Source organism: Ambystoma mexicanum, chromosome 10 (genome assembly GCF_040938575.1).
Source record: "Ambystoma mexicanum isolate Mex_15411 chromosome 10, UKY_AmexF1_1, whole genome shotgun sequence".
Classification (NCBI taxonomy): domain Eukaryota; kingdom Metazoa; phylum Chordata; class Amphibia; order Caudata; family Ambystomatidae; genus Ambystoma; species Ambystoma mexicanum.
Window position 1 is genome coordinate 1358316503 of NC_090932.1, and position 18047 is coordinate 1358334549.

At 43.5% G+C, this 18047-nt stretch overlaps 1 protein-coding gene across 2 annotated transcripts in view; it reads right to left on the bottom strand.

Annotated features, from left to right (window-relative positions):
* Positions 1-789: 789 nt before the first annotated feature.
* Positions 790-18047, bottom strand: part of SEZ6L (seizure related 6 homolog like) — a 1952755-nt gene continuing 1935497 nt past the window's right edge. For both annotated transcript variants that reach the window (XM_069619379.1, XM_069619378.1), the window contains exon 17: positions 790-3719. In XM_069619379.1, coding sequence (XP_069475480.1) covers positions 3690-3719 — 30 coding nt within the window. In that variant the 3' untranslated portion in view covers positions 790-3689. The remainder of the gene's footprint in view (positions 3720-18047) is intronic.

Genomic DNA, 18047 nt, shown 5'->3' on the forward strand with positions numbered 1-18047 from the left:
TTTAAAAAAAGATTAAGGGGACAGATTTTAATAGAAAATATAAGCAGTATATTAAAAACAGTCATCTTTATCCCTTTTTAAAGAGTCTGCTCCCCTCCAATGGGCATCATTCGGGACCCCCTAGGAGGGCCTGTCCCCCAGCTTGAAGACCACTGGCCTAAATTAACCAATCACCGCAAAAGTAAATATTAGCAATAGGGGTGAAACACAAGTGCTTTTTGATTTGGTGACAAGTTTCCACCTCCCCAATTTAGCACCACTCGAAATAGTGAACGTGACCCAGTCACAGATCTTCAATCCCTGAGCTCTGCTCTTCATTCGCAGTGACAGCAGCCCACAGTGGCGCCACCTAGAACACAAAGGTCGCTGTAAATAGACAGGAAGCCACCCTTGCCTGCAGTCGCGTGACAGCTGCTGTCTCCACAGAGAAGCCAGGGAGAAGCCTGGATGGGTGATTAGTGTTCAGAGGCCCCAGAAATACGCTCTAGTCGGTGAACCTTCCAGTGCTTGCGTCAAGGAGGGAAGGAAAGCGGGAGCGGGAACCATGACACAGTCAGCGAATCGCCCAGCGCAGTGAAATTGTACATATGATTTAGCCAGCTGAACGCAGTGTGACATATGAAAATAATGTTCTTTTGCTTGTTTTGTTTGTATCTGTTCAGTCAGCGCCATGGTGACGCTTTTACTAGGTAACCTATTCATTAAAATATATGCAAAATACACCTGACCACATTCTGATGGCAATCGCAAATGACATATCTTCACTGATAAAGAATGCATGAACGTATAACCATTCTACATTGTTTTTTTATTTTTTTATTTAGATTCAGAAATTTTTTTGTCAAAACTTCTCTGAGGGGAGGACGTTTGGGCATATAGAAGGTGCGTGTGGGATGGAGTGACTTGACTGGCTGAAAAGGAATTTGCGATTGATGCAGCATGACCCATGCTGGCTTTGCAGCGTTTTCCGCAGCGTGGATCACTACTCGAACCGATTCTCAGTCATTTAAAAAATATAGCAAGATCTGTATTAAGGTACACTAAATATTCAAATTTTGAAGGATGTTAAAAAATATCTCATCACAAAACAGCTTTAGAATTGTTTATATAAAAACAGACATGTACTGAAATGAACTGCCTTTTTTGGCACACTTGCTTTTCTGACCTTCCAAATTACAAATGCACATTCATTATTTACTTTTTTCCGAAAAAAAGCCACATAATTGACAGATTCTTTCCTCCCCTAAATTTAAAAAAAAACGCATTGCTCTATCTCCATATTTGAAAACGCTAATAAAGACTGAAAACGGACAGAAAATATGTATAAACAAGATGGCTGACTATGCAAGCCTTAGCTGAAACGCTTCAGCCTCCATGCACAGAAATGTCAAATCATCCTTGACTTCCGCGAGGTGCTTCAAATTTCATATTGTAGGATCTTCAGAAAAGTGGTCATACATTTTTTTTTCCGACTGTCCATGTTCTGAGTAGATTATCACGTGTGTAGAACATGAATTAATTGTTGAGGTTTACACCACACTTGCAGTACTGTGATATATGGTCCATCACATCCAAACAATCTGCTTTTAAAACTGAGTATCCCATTTTCTTTATCGGATACAATGAGCTCTGAGCTGCAAAATATTAAGCACTTCACCATGTGATCCTTTCAGCTGCCTGCAAAGTTGCATTGCACTGGCTTAAGTACACCAGAGCATGCCACCCGAGACAGGCAGGGCATGGGAGAAGAGCACTATAAGAGCATACCCAGTGTCATGATCAACATATATGACAGCTGTGTTCACCACGAAACATCAAAATATTGTATCTGCCTCTCCTAGAACATTTATAATAAAGACCTGGCAAGTCAGGCATTTTTCCTGTGGCAGATCCCGATGAAGGTGTGTTTAATGTATCAATAAATATCTTATTGACACAATTAGATTGATTAGAAATTAGCATGTTTCGTTAAAAGGAGTATTTGGCAGGACCAGTTCTAAGGAAAGTCTGTAATGGCTGCTGACTAGAGCAGCAAATTAGTCCTATAAGGATGATATCTAGGCCAATCGACTAAGAAGGGAGTGACCAAATGTGGATCCGCATCGCGTTCTGACAATCCATGGAACTCAGTGCGAAAGGATAAACAGCAAATGGGCTGTACTTTTTGTCACCCATTTCGTTATCAATTATCCACCCCGCAGCAATACTCTTCCCAACCCGTGACAGTCTGCGAAGTCCAGAAATGGGCACAGTAAATTAGCCACACTTGTCTCAATGTTTACATGGTGAAATTGATCATATACAAAACATCTATTACTTTTATTCCAACAAACATTTTTGTAGGGGGCACAGGTTTTGCCATTAGTCCACGAATGGTTCTGGACATGCCACCTTGGACGCCATTGCAAAAATATTCAACGTATAGTTAATAGATGAAAGTGGCTTAGTGCAACTAGCAATTTGATTAATTTTATCTGGCCAAAATGGGATTTGAATACAAATCCGACAGCTTCACCCTAGCAAACGAATGTATGAAATCAAGTGAAAGGTTGATTAATTATATTGTAACATATTGTATCAGTAGTACATAAAATAATACTTTCCAGTAAGTTAACTTTTGACTGACACATTTTGCTTCTGCACACGGTGCTTTGCATTTGGAATGCAAAGGTAAGTCTGTAAGATGGTTCTGCAGACCATTGCATCCACTGTAGATCTCGTTCGTGTAACCTGACATTTTCAGGGATTCAGGGTTGAATCCGCCCAAGGTCTTTCAGCATCTCATCCTTTTGCGTTTGATCAAATGAGTATCACAGAAATGGGTAGTAATAACATCAACAAAGAACTATGGAAAATCAGACTTGGGCCTAATTCAGCGAAGCATTTTATAATGGTCCTCTGTGAATAAGGCCCTTTGGATTCTTGCAGCCCAGGTAACTGATATTTATTTGCAACACCTTTTGATTGTATATGTGTGTCAGTGGCTAATAACACTGGGGCCGTTGTTGATTGTGTGACTGCAACATACAACAGCTCAGATGGACGTAAGAGACCAGTTCAAAGTGGGTAAACTGAGTAGTAGCTCTGTTCAAATAGCTACAAATATGTCTTGGTTACCGAATGTACAATAGATACATGAATCTTCAGGTTTTTACAACTAGTGCCATTTTAGCAATGAACCCAAACTAAAAGCGGCCATGTTAGATTTTGGTGCCCTCTAGAAGGTCACATTATTGAATATTTCACTAATGTGTAAAGATGTGGTAGAAATGTCTTTTCCAACCAAGTAAACGGCTTTAAATGCATATTAATTAAGCCTTTTTCTCAGCACTGAATGTAGGTTCTGGAATTGATGATATTTGAGTAATTTTCGCATTGCAAATGTCTCGTACCACATCATGCAGTATTTTAACGATGTGTTCAATATTTCATGCCTGACACTGAGAGAATTTTGTGTGTTGGACGTGCCACGTCGTTCTTCCACAGCCCTGTAAAAATGTCTTCTCATAGTTATTTAAAATGAAATTCCAATGTATTAAATACAGCAAATCTTCAATAAAGAGTCATAAGGAAAGACAATGAAAGGTCTACGGGTTCAATTCAACTCCACATAGTCTCTGGATTGGTTACTGATGAAAGTTCTATTATGCTTTAAGGTCATGTCTTGAGCAAATATCTTGCGACTTTCCTTATATCGATACTTCATATTCCCTCGTTTCCTACAAAAGAAAAATAAACCATTAATTATTATTATTCTACTATTAGTAAACAAATCCTTCATAATAAGCATGCAGAGGACCGATTTTACCCCAAGGTTGTGCATACACATAAAAGCTACTGTGAAATTTGATTCTGAAGTTAATGTGTGTGTTTTCTGTGGGTGAGGTTTTTGTCCAATAGGTAGGCAGTGGTAACTGACACTGTTATCTCTACCAGCGTGATTTTACCTGGGCGTTGGACGACTTTCTTCACACTGCATTGGGAGAACTGTAATCTCCAGCCTATGGCCGACAAAACATAGGACCTGATCGACAAAACATTTTTCAATGGTATTACGCCATTGTAAAATGCTTTTGTGATGATGATTTGTTATTTATGTAGCCTTATGCCTAAGCGCAATTCATAGAACATATTTACATACATTCGTCATCACAACAAAAGTTGATACTCATTTATCAACTTGGGAAGGTTTGTTGGCCTTGCCGGGATTTGAACCTGCAGATCACACCTAGATTGCAGCACTGAGCGCCAACCGGCTGAGCTATCTTACCAGCTTTTGTAAAGTTCAGGCCCAGAGTATGTTGTTTCTTGGAAGTGGCCTGGCCATCACAGATCCTTCAAATTTGATGAATCTGGAGAGCAAGGCTGCTTGACTCAACATTACACCACCTCCAGCAGCAGCTCACAAAGCAAGAGACCCTGTTAGGTAAGGACAACTATAATCACCTCTGTTGATATATTGATTTAAAAAGTTGACATCATCATATATTTCAGACATTTTCAGAAGCATTTTTTAAAAGATATAGGATTGCGTTGATTGGGCAAATCAGTGTCAGCCCAAAGTTTTACTCGACAACATGTTTGTCGATTTATATTTACCAATATTGACCAATACAGTGCACAGCCAAGCAATTACACTGCCTTCTCATGTCACACACAAGAGAATGCCACTGGACTACTCCATCGGTTGGGGGATCACACAGAAAGCTCCTGGTAACATGTGAATCATGTGGCCATACCTGTTTTCCGCTTTTCCACGCTGTTCATCTGATCACCCAAGCTGATGCCCAAAACCTTTTTCTGCTCAGAAGTTTAATTTCCTCTGTACCTAATTTGACACCTTGATGGGAATCATATTGCGTAGGGGGGAGCTCTGTGCTGCTGCTACACCCCTCAAAGGAGGGGACCCCTACACCCCCCTAATCCTTTGTGGGTGACAGGGAGTTACATGACAGTCCTTCTTGGAAGCGGTCCCAACTTGTATTGTGTTGTATTGTACTTGTCAATTATATAGCGCCTTTTACCATTATTATAGTCTCAATGCGCTGGATACGTGCATACGGTATTAGCAAAGGTCAGGGAGTGGGGCACCTTTATATGGGGTGTGAGAGGTTTTCACTGTATGGAAATTTGCCAGGGGTATCTGCTCAGCACCGCTGGGCCATCTATAATAGGGTAAACCTGGCACGATGCTATCATCAGGTCATGTGGTATCTGGAGTTAAGAGCAATGTGTCCATTCCTTTAAGTTATGTGTGCGGACCTCCAAGTTTCACAATGGTTAATTCATGCTTATGGGAATAGCCTTTATAGAACAATTTGAGGTCTGTCAAGGGAAACGATACAAACAGTGTGTTCTATACCAATATAGAGTGATTGCAGAGCTTCATAGGAAGTTCTAGTGTAGGTTCACTTTAAGTACTTAATAATTATGTATTACTGTATTAAAGATTGTTTCTTAAATTTCAAACAATAAATCGCAGTTTAAAAATAAATTATGAATGGCATGTAGGTCTTTTTGGTAAAGCTGCAGAGGCCCAGTGACTTCTGGGCTAAAAAAAGAAGGGAAGAAGGTATGCAATGGTTGCAGGGGGGCATGCGTGTTATTAGGAAATAGGTTATGAACGTGGTAGAGGTTGAGAACTGAATAAGTGAAGTGTCACATGTTAAAGGCATTTCACAAGCCATGCTTTTTGATAACAGCTGTAAAGCCTGGGAGGCGACTGATCGCGGGCAGGGCACTGCAGCTAAGAGAACAGGTACTGAGTGAATGAAGCGGTTAGCAATGGAGCTGGGGAATAGAGAGAACTCTAGGATAGCAGGGAATGAGTGAAGAACTTGGGTATATGTGAGTGCTTCACTGTATCATGAGGGAGGACAGACAAGCGTCTGAATGTCAGGGACGAGCAAAAGGGTGGTAGCAAAGAATTTACACTATGGAAGTAATGCTTGTTGGGAAGCAGGGTCAAAAGTCCCAGGCCCCCAGGCGATTTAGGACAAGGCAGTTGTAGAAGGAGATGCTGTAGGGGAGTGGGGAGAATGGAGCGGGCCCACTCTTAGAAGCTGTATTGTAGGAGACACATAGTGAATTGCGATTTTAGAATCATGTGGGTAATGAAACTCCATTTTAGAAGTTAGACACCATTTTGAAATTGAGGCCTCGTGCGACTGCTATGCTAATACACATATATTCATTTTTGAGGGTTAGAAGGAAGTGCGCATTCTTCTTGTTCACAGCCCTGGTAGCTTTGCAGACTACTATTTTTTGAGCAACACAAAAACGCACACAGTTCTTTGTTGTGTTTTTTCAGCAGTGTATGCAACCCAGAAAGAATGTGCCCTGAAAGGCCACAAGAAGGGACGGAATGGGTCTTTGAAGATTTAGCCTGTGAGGAAGGGGGTGAGGGCTGCAGGCCATCACTGTTTCGATCAATAAATTATTGCAGCCCACGACCCCCAAGCCATGTACACAGATATTTGAAATACACTGGCTAACCCAAGACCCCCAGTCATAAAACTATAGAATGAACAATCAATCAGGAAGATCAGCGAACAGGGGCAGCCTGCCCCACTATTAGGCCATGTGATTTGTGCCAAGGGAAAAGGTAACACATGTATGCCGTGGGTGGGAAAGATGTGTAGTCACCAAAGCATCTGGAAAAGGAACAGGGGTACGCATAGTTCTCGAAAGTTATTGCAACCTCAAAAGTAGCTGCCTCACTCATGTCCTTGGTACCAGGTGCACTGTAGGGCTGTGAAATTAGGGTTTGCATATTGCATAAGTAATTGGCAATTACTGTCTTTGTGTCGGATGACCACAGAAGAAGATCCCCACGTGGAAGAAGACGGACAGAAGATGCTGGGACCAATCACCTGGCATCCCATATGGAGCAGGCTATATGTGTATAGGGCCACACCAACCAGCTACCTGGATTTGTAACCTAGTGTACATCAGTTATGACACAATGCATCATTAAAAACGACTGCTCATAGTGTTTTTTAGTCAGAGTGCTTTGTGGCAGTAGAGTTCTTTGTTGACACGTGCTTGTATTTTTGAGATTAAACCCTGTTCTTCTTGCAAGAGGTGTGCTGGGCTTTTTTCCCTAGTGGGTTGTATTTTCTCTGGTGTAAGCATTGAGGGGTTTTGGTGACCCTGACGTGATCCCAGATTTTCCACCAAGACAGAGGATTCAAGACCGCATATCTGGAGGGGCAGCGCACACCTGCAGTGACAAGTCCCAAGCACGCAACCCGTAGTGGTATGCAGGAGCCATTTTCACAGAATTCCTCTCTGCTCTTTGGAGCGGGGCGGGGCTCCTACGAGGGTGCAGGTCGTTAATGTGACCCAGTAACGAAGAAGCTCGGGTGAACACGCAGATGTCAGTCCACCTCCTGCGGGTGAAAACAACGGGGGCAGATGAGTTAAAGGGTGTTTGAGGTGAAGAGGAATTGAAGACGATCAATGGTAGGATGGTGTGTGCCTTAGTTGAGTAGTGTCTAAAGACTATGTGGTGCTATCTATATAGTTTTATTATTATTTTGAGTATATAAGAAGAGAAACAAAGTAGTGGGATCCTTTCCGAGGCACAGGAGAAGATGGCTCCATATTTTGAAAAGTGATTAGAGAGTACAAAAGTAGGGGCTCCATATAGTTAGAGAGCTTACATTCCTGTACCCAATATATTTCGGGTGGGGGAATAAGGAAAAGTAGTGATATGATATGATAGTTTATTTATATAGCGCCTATACACAATGTGTTTCAAAGCGCTTCAAGGCAAGGGAGGCAACAAGGGAAAATACAATGACATTCTTACAGGCCATGAACAGCAAGGATGTGAAATTAACCATCGTACTCGGCCTGACGACATTTCAGATAGTGCAAGAGCTAAAACATAGATAAGGAAGGGAGGGGGAGAGTCGGAAGGAAATAGAAACAGACGTGTGACTACTGTCCTAGGCCTGACAACATTTAGAGCTGGAGAAAAACAAAAGGTGAGGGAGAGGGGTGTAGAAAGGTAGGAGAGGAACAAAACAAGCAACTATTATACTAGGCCTGAAGACATTTCAGATAGTGCTGGAGGGACGGTGGGCAGGAAAAAAAACAGTAAGGGGAGGGGGGAGGGACAGATGAGGTTGCTATCATACTAGGTCCAGGGACAATTCTGATAGAATAAGTGCATAGAAGAAAGTAAGGGGAGGAGATAGGAAAAGGGAGAAGGGAAAGGAGGAGAGAACAGAGAGTTAGCAGTCAAAAGAGTGGAGAAGCAAGAGGGGAGAGTGAATACAATAGCAGAAGTTAGTAGTAACACATTATGTTGGAAGCCAGGATACAAGTTCAGCATGAGAGTTGAGAAAGGGTGACACACTATGAATGAAGTCCATAAAGGTCAAATCCAGCATTGGCCACAAGACGGTGATGGTGAAACCAGAATTTATCAGGACAGACTCCTGCAGAAGTAGGCTTGAGGGGAGTGAGGGGGGAACAGGGTAGAAGAATCAAGCAAAACAGGCAACACCGGTGTGCGAGAATGGTGGGGGCACAAGGGAACATCACGGGGGGACCAGCGGGGTGGGGATGGCCTGTGGGGACAGAGGGAGTAACACATGTTGGTGCATAATTACCTGCTGTCTGAGCAGGGGGTCGGAACCTGAGTCCTCCTGTTCCGAACAGGTCCAAACAGGAATTGCCCTTTTCTTCGTCTGCCCTTCGCTTAGGACGCCCAGGCGAGAGAAGCTCTTGATCTAATAGTTAAGAGCAGGAAGGAAGAGGCAGGGCTAAGAATTTGGGTGATGCTTAGGCCAGGTGACCTAGATCCACTTGCACCTGCTCCCCATCTGCAAAGGAAAAGAGGCTGGAGGGCTCCTTAAGTAGGGAAAAAGAGTGGCAAGCAGGAAGGCACCAGGTGGGCAGGGCTTCCTAAGTGGTGAAAAAGAGCAGCAAGCAGGAAGGCACCAGGTGGGCAGGGCTTGCTAAGTGGTGAAAAAGAGCTGCAAGCAGGAAGGCACCAGGTGGGCGGGGCTGGGCTTGCTAAGTGGTGAAAAAGAGCGGCAGCAGGAAGGCACCAGGTAGGTGGGGCTTAGGCCAGGTGACCTAGATCAACTTGCACCTGCTCATATCTGCAAAGGAAAAGAAGCTGGAGAGCTCCTTAAGTACTGAAAAAGAGCGGCAGGTGGAAGGCACCAGGTGGGCGGGGCTTAGGCCAGGTGACCTAAATCTACTTGCACCTGCTCCCCATGGGCGGGGCTTAGGCCAGGTGACCTAAATCTACTTGCACCTGCCCCCCATCTGCAAAGGAAAAGAGGCTAGAGGACTCCTTAAGTAGGGAAAAAGTGCGGCAAGCAGGACGGTACCAGGTGGGCACGGCTTGCTATGTGGTGAAAAAGAGCGGCAGACAGGAAGGCACCAGGTGGGAGGGGCTTGCTAAGTGGTAAAAAAGAGTGGCAGGCAGGAAGGCACCAGGTGGGTGGGTCTTAGGCCAGGTGACCTAGATCCATTTGCACCTACTCGCAATCTGCAAAGGAAAAGAGGCTGGAGGGGTCCTTAAGTAGGGAAAAAGAGCGGCAAGCAGGAAGGCACCAGGTGGGCAGGGCTTGCTAAGTGTTGAAAAAGAGCGGCAAGCAGGAATGCACCAGGTGGGCGGGGCTTGCTAAGTGGTGAAAAAGAAGGGCAGACAGGAAGGCACCAGATGGGCAGGGCTTAGGCCAGGTGACCTAGATCCACTTGCACCTGCTCCCCATCTGCAAAGAAAAAGAGGCTGGAGGGCTCCTTAACTAGGGAAAAAGAGCGGCAAACAGGAAGGCGCCAGGTGGGCGGGGCTTGCTAAGTGGTGAAAAAGAGCGGCAGGCAAGAAGCACCAGGTGGGTGGGGCTTAGGCCAGGTGTCCTAGATTCACTTGCACCTGCTCCGCATCTGCAAAGGAAAAGAGGCTAGAGGGCTCCTTACGTACGGAAAAAGAGTGGCAAATAGGAAGGCACCAGGTGGCGGGGCTTGCTAAGTGGTGAAAAAGAGCGGCATGCAGGAAGGCACCAGGTGGGCGGGGCTTGCTAAGTGGTGAAAAAGAGCAGCAGGCAGGAAGGCACCAGGTGGGTGGGGATTAGGCCAGTTGACCTAGATCCACTTGCACCTGCTCCCCATCGGCTGTGGTTGCTATTTTAGTTCATTGCTTTAGCTTGCTGTTTTATTATTTAACATTGTTTTGTGAAGGGAGCGAGGGCCAGGGGAGGGGCTGTGAAAAAAGTGTGGGTGTTGCATTTAGGGAAAGTGTCCCTGTGTGTGTATGTGTAGTAATTGATATAGAAGGGAGCGTGAGTAGGGGGTGACATTGGAGCAGGAGTGATATCTTGTAAGTGATTTCAACCCGGCACTCCACCTATGTCAATGCCTAGCGTGTGATGCACAGCTGGAACCCTTAATTATTTATTTATGTCTATCAGTTCTTTTATTTCTGAATGATGTACCCTTATCTCACGCCCCTCTCTTTGAATCCCCCCCAGTCACACTGAACCAGGAAGCAGGCTGTTTTGCAAAGTTAAAAATATTTATTTTATGTATTTCGCAATATATATATCACACTACTTTAATGGTTATACAATGATCACCAACGGGGTGATGTCACAATAAATCTCTTTAATCACATAGAGTAATAATAGGAAAAATAATGCAGCATAGAATAATACTCTGTTGTGTGTTCAATCAAAATGCAATCTGATTACTCGTTCCCCCTGCACACTACTCAATCCCCCCAATATGCAATATAAAGAGATGGAAGGAGAGAAAACAGGTTTCAGGAATAAAGAATTCAACAAAATAGTATCAATCCCAATTTCCCTCCAGCAAACACAGAGAGAGAAACAGGAATGATTGCAAACTTGTCAAAATGGTTTTGATTGTGGCTTTGAATGCAATGGTAAAAACACTGAAAATTGATTTAATTCACTAAAAATGTTTCAATACTAGTGGGAGCCGCTTTGTATGGTATCAGACAAACACTAGCAATGATTATTGAGTAACTAGCAAGTTGAAAACTTAATTCTGAGTCGGGTGCAATGAACAGCTATTTCACATGTGATAGATTTGAGCCAAACAAAACATTTGCGGCAAACTTTTCCGCGCATGGTAAGCACGATTGCGGAAAAACTATAAGGAGTTGGGATGCGGTTTTGGGTTTGTTGGAAAGCTGAGGATGTTAGCTTCAAGTATACACTTAAGCATGAACGGTGAAGAAGTTATGAAGGTTTTTGTGGAGGTGTTTTTTTTTTCTCCAGAAAGAGTCAAAATAGCAAAACAAGAATGCGCTTTTTAAAATTAACAAACAAGGTTTCTTTACACTAGGGGAGACTATGAAGATGCAAACTACACGACAGCTCAGCCAAAAGCCCAGGATATCACTGGTTGATTTGGCTTGCCGAGACGCTCGCCTTGCTTCAGAAAACATATTAGCGCACAGATGATTTTTAAAACTACTATTACAAAGGACTATCGGGTAAGAGAAAGAGTTCAGGTAAGACAAAAGATTCTAACAATGCAGTTCAGGAAATAAGAGAATGGGTTTGGATAGGATGACTTATGGATAAAACATATGCTAGGGACAATACTATTCTATGGATACTCACTACCAATGTTTGGAATGGACCTGTCAGAGATCTGATCAGAGATTTTCTGGTCTGGAATTCTGCTAGCACACTGGACTGGACTCAATGCGCTCTGGTTCTGCAATCAGGACACTGCACAGCGGGACTGGATCTGATGGGCTCTGGTTCTGGTTTGCAGCTATCTGGCCACAGCTCGGCTCAAATGGGATGGATCTCTGGATTCTGGCAATAATTCTTAGCAAGAAAGCAGCAACAGCACAGCCAGGATGTTTTCTTGTTCCCCTTAGAGGTCTGGCGTAAAATCTGGTTTCTGGATTTTTAAAGGCCAAGCTGGGAAGGGTTCAGCTTTGGAAGTGGGCCTTTCTGCTTTCAAAGTTCTGGAGTCTGGAGTCTGGAATATGGATTTCTCTTGCAAAGTGCTCCGCCAGCAATCAGTTGGTGGGTGAATGTGTGTGTGTTTCTAGGTCCTAAGCTATCTCTATTTATTTTCTAAAGGGGTGGGTATGCTGAATTCTACTAGGCACAGCCCCTGGTATTCTATTGGCTAGGGTCTTTCCTCTCCCTTGATTTGAGAAGAAAACGGGGTGTCATCATGACGCTGTGTTTTATGGTCTAGGGCAAGTCACTTAATTCCAACCATTTGATTTTAACTGCACAAGTTTAAGCTTCTAATGTGATTAAATGACAGCTGTCACACAGGTGGCCGACGGTACTGCACCTATGTTATACAGATTTTCACAGACAAGCACACTTTTTAATGTGGATATTCTTCTGATGGATTCTGCTTCTCCTGACATTGTGTGCTTATGTGGATTCCTTACATAAGGTGATGGGTAACACCCAGCAAGGATGTTGGTCATTTTCTGATGTTTGGAACCATTATTTTGTGATTTCAGCAACCAAGGAAAAAAAACGATTTCAGAGCACCTTTGGGTTTCCTTGCAATAAAGCACTGCCTTTCATGAAGTTTCCATTTGCACTCTGTGGGCAGCCCAATGACAGGTTTCAGCAATGTGGTCTCCTGTTCCACCACTGACACAGGCAAAGTAGATTGGCAGCCATCTTTTCTGGTTTCACAGCGCAATTTTCCTAGTTTTAGTGTGCATAGGTCTTTTTGCGGCTATTTTGCTGGTTCTGGTGCCACAAGCACACAGTGATGTTGCTGGTCAGAGCTAGTGGGTCATTACATCCCACAGGACTGATTGAAAAGTGTAAAATGAACTATATTTCATATATAGCGTGACATTATATAAACTTGTCATCATGAGAGTAATTACGCCTTTGGAGTACATGTGTAGAGCATTGCCACTGTACAAAATTTTAAAAAATCATAAGCAGTGGGTGGCGGAGACACAGGGGTGTATGGTCTGCCCATGGCCAGAGCAGGCGGCGAACAATAGAGGGATACTGGAACATATGTACACATTTTTGGTAACCAAACATAAAGGTAAAAAGCTCCAAGGGAGGAAAGAGATTCTAGAATTATGGAAGATGATGGAGGACATAGAGGATAACGATGAGTAGAGCGCTCGCCTTGACATCGGTGCAGAGTCTGCTAACGCAGGTTGGAATCCCGGTAGGGCCAAACTCAGCCTTTCATCCTTCCGAGGTCGATAAATGAGCACCACACACCGTGGGTAATAATAAGCAGCGCTCAGATACCTGACGGTTTGTAGCGCTATATAAATGCCAAATTATTATTATTATTATTATTATTATTATTATTATTATTATTATTATTATTATTATTATTATGAGTGCAAATCTCAGTGTGGCAACAGCACACCCCCAAGAGTAGTTAAGGTAATGGTACCCAAGAAGAAACTGGTACCTCTGTCTCCAGGAGGGTGTTACCCAAATGTCCCCACCACAGGATATACCAATCCAACATATGTGCCTTCACCCACCACAGCACAACCCCCATTTATGCCACCACCCCCATATCAAGCAAATACTAACCCTGCAGTACCACGGGATAGCAAACCACAGAAAGAGTTGGAAGAAGCTTTAGAGGTCGCAGCAGGCAGAGTTTGCATGGTTGAGAGCCCTCAGGGAAGAAGGGAGTGAATCAGGATGTTGTATGATGAATGGAGGGCAGGGAGTATCTTGTTCAGATTGGATAGCCCCAAGATCAAGGATGATCATATTGAGAAGGAGAAAAGCTGAAAACGAGAAATGGGGATTGTAGACTATGGGACAGTGCGGTTGGATGGGGGTATGAGCAGAGAGTTGCAGGAGGATGAAATAGATACTATGGATGAATTGGAGGATGAGGAGGAGGCCCTGGCAATTACGCCATGGCTACAGAGCTTGTAGGGTCTAAAGTTCAGGAACCGATTTGGGCTGGCAGTAGTAGCGAGGATAAAGGCAAGAGATGGCAAGAAGGCAAGGAGGGGGGTGGGCACACAGTTGCCATTGTTGCATAAAGGCCCAAGGAAGGCAAAGTATGTTCCCTGGGCCCACATGGACAAACATAATTTGATTAAAATGCTCCTGCCCCTCACTGCTGGGGATGGGAAATGGATATATGCATATGAAAAGCAAACAGCTGGCATCCGTTTAGCAGTGGAGAGCTTGCTCGTAGCAATAGTGGGAGATCAGGCAGAGGATGTTTGGGTTAAGGCTGGATACCCCTGAATAAAAACAGATGACGATACACATGATGGTTCTCACTTTAACAACAATAGAGCGCAGGCGTTGCTGCACTCCTTCGGGCATACCCCGATATACCTAATTTGCAGTCCATATTGCAGTTCACAATGGGGGATGATGAAGATCCTACTCAATACATTTTGAAAGTATAGGAGATGTGGAGACAGGAGTAGAGTAGGACCAATCAGTTCTGCTTTTTTACTTTGTCATCAAAAGGGGATTGCCCAAGGAGGTACAGAAAGCTCTCGAAAAGATCGTGGGCATAGAGGCAAAAGGGTTGGCCGAATACATCACTGTAAATGGATTAAAGGGGAATAGAATGGCACAAAGGGTGCAGGCTGAGGAAGCAAAATTGGTACAGAAATAATAGATAAAAATAGCAGTTGAAAGGGCGGTAGCAGCAGTAACTCAAACAATTTTGGCAGAGCAGGTGACAGTGAGAACAGATGCAAGAATAGCAGCGTTTTGGCCAGACCGAGGGCAGTGGAACGGCGGATCACAGTCACAGTACCCAGATTGGTACCAAGGAGGTCATCAGCGTGGAAGAGGATGGTTTTAAGGGGGGAGGGAGGGCAACGGTGGATTTGAAGGGATGGTGCAGAGAGGTGGAGCAGGAATAGTTCAATGTTGGGGATGTGGGAAAATATGTCATTTTGTGCGGCAGTGCAGGAGCAGGATGGGAGCTGGGTATAATCAATAAACTGCCGCAGGCCTAATGCAGCAGCAACACTTTCCCGCACTCCTGACGCCCACATTAATACCATATGAAATACACCAAGCATACACACCGCTACCACCTTGACCTCTGTCAGGCACAGTTGCCTGCCCTGCACAGTGCCCCAACACAAGAGGGAGCAATGCAGTTCCAAATGGGACACTGACACATTATAGGGGAGTGAGCGTTCTGGGAGGCAACCCTTTCACGTTTCCCAGGTACAAATACATATCCTGACTAGTCCTGTCTGTGACTACCCACCCTGATGAGGAACCCTTGATGGGTGCTGGGATACGAAATAAGCTATTCATCTTTATGGTTGACACGGGTGCCACTAAATCATGCATTAGAAGAAAACCTCCTGTTATTAGGTGAAAGTGTTGACATGCAAGGCTTCTGTCAGGCTGTAGCAAGGGTTTCATTTACTGAAGAGGTAGCCATCAAAATAGGAAGCAAAGTGGTGCTCTATTGTATTCAGAAACCTCACCAGTAAATTTGTTGGGGCGTGACCTCTTGAGTAAATTAAACATGACCATCTCTTTTACAGACCCTGGAATAATATGTGCTAACCCAGGGATGCGTGCCATGAGAGTAATGGTAATCGAATAGGCAAGAGGAGGGGAGGTGGTTGTTTGCGGCATTCCTGTTGATCCTCATATGTTTGTGTATGGGATTACAGTGCAATGATGATGGTTTCAATTGGGGTAAGCAGTGCACCTCGTGTACAAAAGATGGGGAGGCACAAACAGAAAACCCAAATAAGCTCTGTATGGTAAGAATAGAGCAAAGTATTGATCATCCTCCTGGAACAGTTACTATGGCTCCACCTGACCCCAAAAATTATGTGGAACACTGGGTAGATTTAGAAAGAGATGGGGGTTGCATATATCTTACGTGCACCCCGGATCAGTATGCCCAAACGGGAGTAGGTATGTAGAGTGTGGGTGCCAAAGAAAGGAACATGAAGGTTAGAGGAGACTGAAAGAACAAACCTGATAACTTGGAAAAGATTTATAGACGACATTTTTGTCGTCTGGCGAGGAATAAGGACAGATGTGGACTTATTCCTGGAATACTCAATACACGGAAGAATAAAATTCACCATGGAATTGGGTACACCTAAATTGCATTTCCTGGACGTAGAACTTGAAATTGGACCATAGGGTATAATAACAAATATATACCACAAGAAGACAGATGTCAACAACACATTACACTATCTGAGAACAGTCAGTTCTTACGCTTAAAGCGCGTTATATCAACACCAACCACATTAGAGGAAGAGAAACTTACCATGACAATGAAATACCGGAAACGAGGATACCCAAGAAATATCATTGAGAAAGCCAGAGATAAAATGGAGAGGTTAACAAGAAATGAATTACTAACTCCAAGAGTGAATCAAGTGAAACACCAATCATATATGCCCTGAGGTACTCAGGACAAAGTCACCACATTGTCAGGATGATTAAGAAAAACTGGAAAATTATTGTAATGGACCCACATTTGAATACATTTTTCCTGAAAACCCCGATCATAGCATACAAAAGGGGTCGCAATTTTAAAGACCAGCTTGTTCATGCTGAAAGACCACCCAAGGAAAAACAGACGACACTACAAACAAGAAAAACAGGAACCTTTGCTTGCCTGAATTGTGGACATTGTAACAACATAATAAAGGGTACCCATGTACGACATCCTTACAATGGAATGAAGATCAAACTAAGAGACTACGCCCCATGTGATACAAAGTCAATAGTGTATGGACTCAGTTGTCCATGCGGAATATTCTACATTGGTTAAACAAACAGAAAAGCCAAGGAACGTTGCCATGAACATAAGAGCAACATCACAACAAATAACACTAGATCACCGGATGCCCGTCACTTCAATGAGAAAAAGCATAACATTTCACAATTGAAAGTAATTATACTGGAAGTGGTGAAAAGATCCCCACGTGGGGGAAATCACATCAAAAAATTAAACCAAAGAGAGTTACATTGGATTGGGAAACTTGACACCATGTCACCGAAGGGCATGAATGAAGAGTACAATCTAGGGGTATTTTTGTGAATGTAAGTAATGAGATTCTGAATTTAGAATGTACTTCACACTGGACAATATTACACACATAAACCTCAGCAGGTATTTGGGGTCCATGAAGAGAGATATAGAGAGTGATTTGCACCCTTGATGAACTATGACCAAGGACATTTAAAATAAATGTGACTCACTGCATGCCTTATATGGAATCGCCAATGAAATCAATTGAAACATGCTTCATGTAATATAGGGAAATAGGCATAATTGAATGTCAATACTACTGTTACAACTTCCCACTACGATATGGGAAATGATAGACTGTGAGCACATTGGCAATCTCATAATTACGGCGAGTAATTCCAAAATGTATGCGCTAGAGAATACGCTATCTAAGAGCACGGAGAGCAACCCCACAGTGGTTCCATCATAACGCCATGTAAATTGAACACATTACTTTATTATCAGCTGTAATAGATCAACATATTATCCTTATAACTTTGGGGATAATGTTATTTAAGGACTCACTCAGGCTATGCAGTGGATGGAGCATTACAGAATATGTGCGCGTTTAACAACATGACATGAAATAACGCATGACGTCATCACGCTATCGCGCAATGACGTCACTACAATGACGTTAGTAAACATGACGGCGGCCATTTTGCGGCGACTCGGAGCGAGACACTGCTACTCCGGTGTGCTGCAGATCCGTGTGGAATAATAGAGATCCTTGAGAAATCAGGTAAATGAATTATAGGGAACACAAACAATAGGTGACTATGACTCACATATATAACCTTAACCTAATGATGGAGGGGATGTAACAACATAGTACTCTTCTCCCTAGAGTTACCTGTGGACATATCAAGTACTCAACGAAAACAGTATCCTGGGTTGGATCCAAAGGGGTGGATGACATCTACCTAGATTATTACAAATGAGAAGGGTAAAATAACCATTTTTAAACAATCTCTACAGTCATCGGAGGTACCATAAGGATTGTAATACGAAGAGACATTAGAAACATTTAGAACAATAGACTGTAC